Here is an 8,715-nt window from a genome sequence, read left to right as displayed (position 1 = left end):
CCATGACACGCGTTTTTCACACGTCCATACATTGAACTCGTCGGATCCACATTCACACCCCATGCTACTCCCTCTCTCCACGCACACGCGCACCGTTGCACATACACACAAATATGCACACGCGAATAGAAGAACATCGATGCAGCGCGTGCTGACGCAGGGCTGAGAGTGGAAAAGGGAAGTCGAGGAGAAGAGGGGCCTAAGCTGATCCCCCCACCCCTCCCTCCAAGTGCGTTCCTCCTGCGTATTCTACCGTTTTTATTAGGATGCGTCGTACATTGCAGACGGCGAACAACGCCATGGGTGGGGGCCTCCCCATCCACCGTGACACCATGCGCAAGCCGCGCCTCGTGACGGAGGTGGGGACGTGGTTGTACAAGAAGGAGACCATGCAGAACTTCAGCAAATGGTGCCGCGAGCGTCAGGTGCGGGCGTACGGAAACGTGAAGATGACGTCGACGATTCACTTTGCTCGGTGTCTGCGCGCCTCGAAGTCGATCCTGCCGGGGCAGGCCATCATCACCAGTCCCCTCTCCGCGTGCTTCAACTTCTTGACGGTCGCGAAGGAGATGTACGACTGCCCGTCCACAGCGTTTCCATTGCAGCTGAACTGGATGAACTACAACGAGCGCCTGCCCTTCATGACGAGCGCCTGCATGTACGAGTTCGCACAGGCTGGATGGATGACGCGCATCGCCTCCCTCGAGGAATCTGTGTACACGCCATACGTGCATTACCTCTTGGAGGACACGCGCGGCCGCGACGGCATCTCGAATGGCATGGGCAAAGAACGCGAGGAGGAGAGCGGTGTGCTGGACCACTATCTATCCGAGATGGCGACAGACGCCTGCGAAGACCCGGAGGTGTTCCTGGAGAACTTCTTTCGTGGGCTGGCGTGCGTGCACCTCCGCTCGCAGCCGATCGAGGCGGTCGCCGTCGAGGCATTCGTGCCCGGCACGAACTTCTTCAAAGCCAAGTCGAGCGAGATGTACGTCCCGACCCTCGTCCCCCTCGTCGATGCCGTCCCGCAGCTGGAGAACGGCTCGCACAACACGGTTCTCGAGTACTACCCCTTCACAGATGTGGCAACACTTCGGGCGCAATGTGAAGAGCTGCAGATCCCCTTCTTTGAGAAGGGCAAAGAGGAGCCGATTGTGGCGCAGGCGACGCGCACGGCGCGAGGCGTGGCACAGCAGATCAACGTGGAGAGCGAGTTGATGGACCCCGCACTTCTGGAGGGCGGCGGCTTTTTTGCCTTGCGCGCGCTGGAGCCGCTGGATGTTGGCGACGTGCTGTACCTGCGTCGATTCCCTGACGTGTGGAGTCGCGCCGGAGAGCGCATGATGGACGCGCAGGTGATGGAGGCGAATCGACTGCTGTCGCGTGACGACGAATGATGGCATGTCGGTATGTATACGTATATATATATATATGTGTGTGTGTGTGCTGGGGGTGCGTCTGTGCGTGACTGTTCGGCAAAGCTGCGGTAAGCGCTGTGGCTGAGGATGCGGGGTGCTTGTTCTCACTGCTATTACCGAAAAGGGCAAACGACTCCGCCCATTCCTCGATGCATCCGGCACATTTTCTCTGCGACTCTTGGCTACTTCCACGCACACCGACACTCACTCGCATCGCTCTCTGCAATCTCCTCTTGTGCTGGTGCCTCACCTGTGACACAAGAACCTTCTTGCATGCTCGTGTGGTTGCGCGGGTGTCATACAAGCGCACTCGCTGCCATTACCGTCATCTCTTTGCCACCGCCCTTGATGGACGCGCGGCGCACGCGTTCTGCATTGCGTATCTCGACGGGGCCCCATCTTAGGGCGGACCTCCGCAGCACACTCACACGCACACGCACCCATGCGAGGGACTGGTAAGGTGCACGGCCACCTCGCGTCCGCTATCGTTGTCAAACCGCATTCCCTCGCTGCTCCACGTCAAGGCGGCGGAAGAAAAGTGCGCTGGCACGCGAACGTTCTTCTTTTCAGTTCCGCCGCACCCACTTCTCTCCCTCCCGCTACCCGCTCCCGCCGCCCTCCCCCCCCCTCTTTCTCATCTCCTCCCTGTCTGGGGCGCTGCGAGGACGAGGCTGGCCACATCGAACTCCTTTCCTTTCTCGGTTAACGCCATCGCCGTCGATACAGACCTCCTCTCCTCCGGCTTGCGGCTCTTCGTTCTCGATCGCATCTCATCCACGGGATCTACAACACAACGCAACACAACAACATACGATGAGGTGGGTGTCTTATCAGTCCAACATCTACAAGTATGGGCTTGTGTTCATGTGCGCCGCGTCGTTGCTGGCGTTGATGAACGACGGCGGTAGCACCAAGGAGAGTTGGGACTGGATGCGCCAGCAGTACGACCTCCGGCAGGCGAAGAAGATTCAGTAGGGAGAGAGAGAGAGACTGAAGAGACTCTTGGAGTATGTGTGTTTGTGTGCGTGCGTGTGTGTGCTCTTATTATCGTCGCTATCATTAGCATCGCTGTTGATTTTTCCCCCGTCACTGCCAACACATCAGCCACAGCAGCCCCGAACAGACAAACACAGGGAGTGCACCCAACAGAGAGGGAGAGTCAGAAAGCGATGGTGTGTCTCTTCAACTGGACAGCAACGCCCACTTCGGATCGCGAGCACGTGCATGGATGAGGTGCTGTCAGGGAGAAAGAGAGGTGTGCTTACGGTCACTGAATTCGCACCACCCTCCCTCTGACAGCCTTCGCGCGCTCACCCGCACCACATGCTGTGAAGCCAAGCAAGAAGCAAGCAGCGCTCGCTGCTCCCTAGTCTGTTTTCCTGTCTCCGCTTCTACATGCCATGGCGTCCTTTTCGTTCCTTCACATCCCAGCTTCGCGCTCTCTCTCTCTCTCTCTCTGTTTCTCTTCCGCGTGGTGACCGATGACTCAACGACCGCCGACGCGACGACCACCACGACCACACACGCAGTACACAACGTTGCTTTCTGCATGAAAGCTTCCCACGAGGCGAGAAGCGCGCGCACCCGGACAATACCACATACCTGAAAGGCAGCAGTGAGTCCAACGGCCAGGAGACGAGGCGTAGGACGGAACGGATTGGAGCACGTCGTCGTTTTCTCTCATCGTTTTTGTGTACACGTTGCTCTCTCTTTCTCTCTGTGCGTGTGCGCTTGCTTGCGGCCTACGCCGAATTCATCTTGCGCTACATGTGCTCACGCGAGTGCACTGGTTGTGTTGCGCATCTGATATCTCTCTCTACTTCTCCTGCGCCGTGCACACTTGACCACCGACTCATACTTGTGTGCGCCAGCACGTGCTTGCTCGCTGCACTCGTGCCTTCGTAGCCGCAGCAAAGAGAACCTCGAAAAAAAAAAAACAGCTTGCACAAGTCTTTTATCTCCGCTTGCCGATTGACACGCACCGTCTCGTCTGTCAAGGTGGCCGTAGTGCGTAAGTGGGGTACAGCCATCAGATCGGCTGCCACTTGACCTCCGCCCCCGCTCCCCTCCACACACATATACGCACCAACCGTCGCATGACTGACGTCGTCTTCGTACATGCGTGTGCGTGTGGTGATTGAGTGTATTGTTCGTGTAGCCGCACAGCACACAACTCCACGGAGGCAACGACGACAGCAAATATCGAAAAGAGCGAAAAGGACGCGAGCCGTCGTGAGGACGACGTGATTGAACGGGCAGAGGGAGCGTGAGGGAAGGAGAGGAGGAGGCGGCAGACGAATCTGCGAGTGCTCACGAGAATCAACTCTCTCAGCGCAGACGTATACCCACTGACCCGCACCACGCGCACACAGAGCGAGTCTTTCCTTCTTACACGCGGCCCCTTCCGCACCCACTCGTTCCTCGCGCCCTGCTCCCCATCCCCCAGTCGGTGTTGCTGGTGCGTGAGCACTTCTGTTCTGTGGGTTCGCCTTTTGCGCTTCTTTCCCTCCAACACGGACAGTGCACCTTCTCTTCGTCCCCTCCGCTTCCCTCCTCCTTTTGCCCCCCTCCCCCCCCCCCCTCCTCCTCCCTCCATCACCGCTGTCGTACTGGCGCGACGACACATCGCAACGCACACGCACGCGTCCTTCCCTCCCTCCTCCCCGCACAGGAGGCGTCTGTGCATACGTGTATACTTATGCATCTATGCATGCGTATAACCACACGCCAGGCCTCTTCCTCTCGTTCGTTTTTCTTCTCTTTCGTACCCTGACTTTCGTAGTCTCTCTCGCTCTTTCTCTTTCTCACGCTCACCCCGAGTGGCACAGCCTATGCTAGACCGCGACACCCATCAGCTGCCCATCCCGCTCCGCCTCCGTGTTGCATATATATGACAAACCCCTTTCACTCGTTCTCCCTTTTCTCGTTGCCTTTCCACTTTGTTGCTGCCTTCTCCATCGAGCTCACCCACACACTAACAGACATACGAACGCGCGAACGAGGTGGCGACAGCAGTTACATGCATTTTACAGTTTCACGCGACTGCATCGCCGTCACTTCTCCTCTTGAAGCTCTCTCTCTCTCTCTACACCCCGCTGCCTTCTCCTGCTTTTCCACCTACCGCACGCTATTCTCCGTGTTGACCATCATCATCCTTTGTTTTCCTCCTCCTCCTTCTCTCTCTCTATATGTGTGTGTGTGTGTGTGTGTGTGTGCATGTTGGTACGCTGTTTGCGCCTGGGTAACGTGCGTGGCATCATTTCTGTGCATCGCGTTTATGTGCCTGGTTGCTTGAGCAGGCCTCGAATGTGTGCATGCTTTACTTATCTATGTATAGTGCGGCATTCGTTGGTTGACCAATTCGCTTGTGTGCGGAGCCACCCGCCCACCCACAAACACACACGCACGCACACTCGTATCTCTTACACATATAGCACAGCCACGGTTGTCAAGTGGCTGCTTCTTCTGTCTCTCTCTCTCCATCTCTCCTTTTTTGTCTTTTGACGTCTTCCTTCTCTGCTTCCTGCTCTCTCGCTCTACACACCGTGCGTCGAGCACTCATCCATTCTCCCCTTCCCCAGCTCCTCCCCACCACTGTCGCGACCATCACCACCATCACCACCGCTGCTGCATCTGGTGTGCACCACTTGCCGGGCCCTCCATGTCGTTGTGGTGGTGCTGCGGATCTTTTTCTTTCTTCGTGTGTCTGGTTGTCTGCCGTGCCAAGCCCCCCTCGCTCGTCTCGACTCTCTCTCGCTTACTGCGTGTGCATCTCTTCATTGCTGTCTCTCCTGCTCTTCTCTCGTTTCGAATTCGTTTGTGTGCTCTTGTCTTGCCTTCATCTCTTTGGTGGCCGGCGCGGTTCCCTTTTCCTCCACGTCCCCACCATCATCCTCGTGTGCCCTCCTGCTCAGCTCTTCTCTTGCTGCTGCAGTGTGTGTGTGTGTGGAAGGGAGGGGGTCTGTCTCTTCCCACCCATTGCCTCCCACCACCTGCCGGCGGAGACGCGCTCGTATTTGCGATGCAACCGTCGACCTCCCCCCGCCCCCCGGCCGTTCTTGCGCTTCTTCCCTGCGTCGTTGAAGTTCATGCGCGTGCCCTCCAAAGCAGCGGCGGCGCTGGCTTCGAAGCACGAGGAAGACGGCGTCGTCGCTGCTGTCTCGCCCTCGATACCGTCGTCTCTCTCAGCCACCTCATCAGGTCGCAAGGAGATGCGAGAGGAGCCGCGGTGGCGCCGGGTCGAGGCCGCCGAAGACGTGCGCGTTCAGCAACAGCGAGCCACGTCGGTGTCCACGTCCCCGCTGACGCCGCCGCTTCTGCTCCAGCCGAATCGAGAGGTAGTGTCGCTGGGCAACTACACACCGAGAGGGGTCGAGGGGTCTGACGAAGGCAGCGTGAGCACGACCGTCACCTCCAACGTGACTGACCGTGCTGGGCCCGCTGGAAACTGCAAGGGCGGAACTCCCCCCTCCAACAGTTCCCGCGTGCTGGACTTGACGCCATTTGCTGAGAGCACAGAGGACGACCGGGACGACCGCGGCAGCAAGTGGGACCACACCGCCACTTTCGGCATCACCACGCCGGCGATCTTGCACATATCGACTTACCGCACGACCGCTGACATCACTACTGATCGCACGAGGAACAGCAACCCCAGCAGCAGCACTTACTCACATCTTGGAGATGCGCGGCAGGAGCGGGAGAAGCGCTCGCCAGATGCAGACACGGCTGCGACCCCCACAGCGGGAATGACGCCGCCTTCCTCAGTCTCTCTCTCGTTCGACTCGTTGTCGTGCGCTATGCCGAAAGTGAGGAGATCGTCCCCCGAGCTGGTGAGATGCGGGAACGGTACGGCACGACAGCTCCCTCGCAAGTGTCTACGGAACGCAAATCCCGCGTGCGCTGATAGCGGTCGCTGCACTGGACCAGTGGCGCGCACCACTACGCCGACGACGGCGCCGTCTACCGGCCTTTTCTCCTCCTCTTACGCGGTCTGCTTCCAGGGCCACAACGCCATGTCCATCAGTGACAAGGACGGGGACAGCTCGCTGCGTCTCCGTCCGCGCCGATGCCGCGGCGGCAGCAGCTGCGGCTCGCACGAACACTGGACCATGAAGCCTCGACTTAGCGGCGTCAACGAGGTCCTGCTACAGAGTGCATCTACATCCGACGAGCCTCACCTATTCCGCCAGGCGCTCGCTGCCTTTCAGCTGTGGGACACCCTACTGCACCTCGAGCTGCACAGCAACAGCGCAGGCGGCACGTACATGGTGCGACTTGCAAGGCCGTCGCCCTCATCGGCGACAGCGACTTTCACGGCGACCGATAGCGACAGCCGTGGCGCCGTGATGGCTGTGTTCAAGCCATGCGATGAGGAAATCGGTCAGGAGAGCAACCCACACGCGAATCGTGAAAGCGACCGCACGGAGACGTTTGCCCCCGGCAGCGGCAGCCGGCGTGAAGTGCTCGCGTACCTCCTCGATCACGGACACAACGCCGGGGTGCCGCCGACGCTGGAGGTGGCATCGACTTACTGGGCCGGGGCGGGTGCGACAACAGCGAGCAGCGATGGGGGTGGTGGTGCTGCTACCGCGAGCTCGTCCACAGGCACACTAGGCGCGGTGACAGAAGGTGGAGATGCCCCTGCGAACGGCAGCCTTCGAAGTTCACGCACGGGTGGGACAGACTGTCGAGGTACCGGTGCTGGCGATGGCGACAGCATTGCTGCTCGAGTGGCAGCATCCACGCACCTCCGGATCGGCAGCTTGCAGCTTTTCGTGCCTGGCTGTGAAGAGGCTGCGGACGTTCTCCCCGGCCACTTCGACGTCGACGAGGTGCACGCGCTTGCCATCTTCGATATCCGCACCCTGAACGGCGACCGACACGGTGGCAACGTACTTGTCTGCAACTATCGCCGCTGCCGGAAGGGAAGAAGGCCCGTTATGGCACGTCGTCCGCGGTGCGCTAGCCTAGCTAACGCCGCGGAGAGCGACGGGGCTGCATCGTCGCCTTCGGTGCCTCCGACAGCGGCCCGATTGTCACCTGAGGTGTCCGCGATCACCACCATGGCCAAGGAAGACGTTCCGCACTTGCTCCCGATCGACCACAGCTATATCTGTCCGTCCGGCTACGCCGATCCGGACTACGAGTGGCTGTCGTGGCCCCAATCCAAGAAGCCATTTTCGGCGCGCAATCTGGCCTACATCGCCGCCCTGGACGCAGTGGCAGATGCGGAGCTGGTGCGATCAGCGCTCCTCGCACACAGCAGCGTCTCCACCCGCGATTTGTTGACGCTGCAAGCAAGCGCAGGCTGCAATGACTTTGGGATGGTGGAGAGGCAGCCAGACGCTGCGCTGACGTCGCTGACGTGCGATGATGTTCAGCGTACTCGAGCAGCCATGCTGGACTGTGCGACGGTCGAAGCAGCGAGTGCAGCGCTCGCGTCTCGTCACATTCCGCGGCAGTTGTTCGGTCATGGTGCTGCCGCCGCGAGCTTGGACGATCTCACGGGGCTCTCGCCTCTGCCGAGGGTGCCGGCCCAAAAAGCGGTGGCACCGACAACCAGTGCGGTTGCAGCACCCTCCGCGTCTGGGGCTGCAACCGCGAAGAAGAGCAGCGCCATTGATGGTGGCGCTGAGGCCCCCTCCGCGCATCCACATGCGAGCACTTGGGATACAGCAGCTGTAGAGCTGATGATCAATTTCGACAGAGGCGATAGTTTGAGCACGGAGGCGATGCACAAAGACGCTTCTGCTGTCCGTGCTCATGCAATGTCGACTGCGTGGTCGGCGTCGTCTTCCTCCACACCATTCCTTGAAGCGTTGCATTTCTGGTCACGCGAGCATGTATCTGACCCTGTCGCGTACGACAGGGACGCGGCCAACACCGCGGCAGAGGTGATGCGCTGCACGACGCGCCTGCTACAGATCGCAGCCCTTGAGTTTCACATGACGGCTTACGAGATTGGAAGTCTGTGCCGGCGCCCGCGCGTCACGCAGGCGTCGGTGCTGGAGGAGGTACTCGAACAGGCGAGAGATGAGCAGACGTGGGAGCCGGTCTGGTCCAGGTTCGACGATGTTGTCCGGCAGCGGCTCGCTGACCTCAGCACGTCTGGCCAGTAACGAGTCCGAGGCCTTCGAATCACGCTTGTGCGGGTGTGCCGAGCAGCCGCCCCTGCCAGTGCTCGTGTTGTGCCCGCTGCCTCATTCGCCAAGACCCTCTCCGACATCTTGTCTCTCCATCTCTCTCTTGCATTGTTTTCTTCGCCGTTGTACCGTAGGTTTCTATCCCGGTGCGT

General features: G+C 59.7%; 3 protein-coding genes across 3 annotated transcripts; all 3 read left to right on the top strand.

Moving 5' to 3' along the window:
• Positions 1–266: 266 nt before the first annotated feature.
• On the top strand, positions 267–1,397 carry LMJF_27_2160 (conserved hypothetical protein; the record flags this gene model as incomplete). Its single annotated transcript, XM_003721977.1, has 1 exon — positions 267–1,397. One exon carries the CDS (start codon positions 267–269, stop codon positions 1,395–1,397), a length of 1,131 nt encoding a protein of 376 aa, XP_003722025.1.
• An 834-nt stretch (positions 1,398–2,231) lies between these two features.
• LMJF_27_2150 (hypothetical protein) lies at positions 2,232–2,393 on the top strand (the record flags this gene model as incomplete). Its single annotated transcript, XM_003721976.1, has 1 exon — positions 2,232–2,393. One exon carries the CDS (start codon positions 2,232–2,234, stop codon positions 2,391–2,393), a length of 162 nt encoding a protein of 53 aa, XP_003722024.1.
• Positions 2,394–5,506: 3,113 nt separating this feature from the next.
• On the top strand, positions 5,507–8,539 carry LMJF_27_2140 (hypothetical protein; the record flags this gene model as incomplete). The annotated part of the gene is made up of 1 exon (XM_003721975.1): positions 5,507–8,539. The coding sequence occupies one exon, from the start codon at positions 5,507–5,509 to the stop codon at positions 8,537–8,539; it is 3,033 nt and encodes a 1,010-aa protein (XP_003722023.1).
• Positions 8,540–8,715: the final 176 nt, after the last annotated feature.

Source organism: Leishmania major, chromosome 27 (assembly GCF_000002725.2).
Source record: "Leishmania major strain Friedlin complete genome, chromosome 27".
Lineage (NCBI taxonomy): Eukaryota > Euglenozoa > Kinetoplastea > Trypanosomatida > Trypanosomatidae > Leishmania > Leishmania major.
Note: the sequence above shows the minus strand (reverse complement) of the source record. Positions and strands in the feature narration are given on the sequence as shown.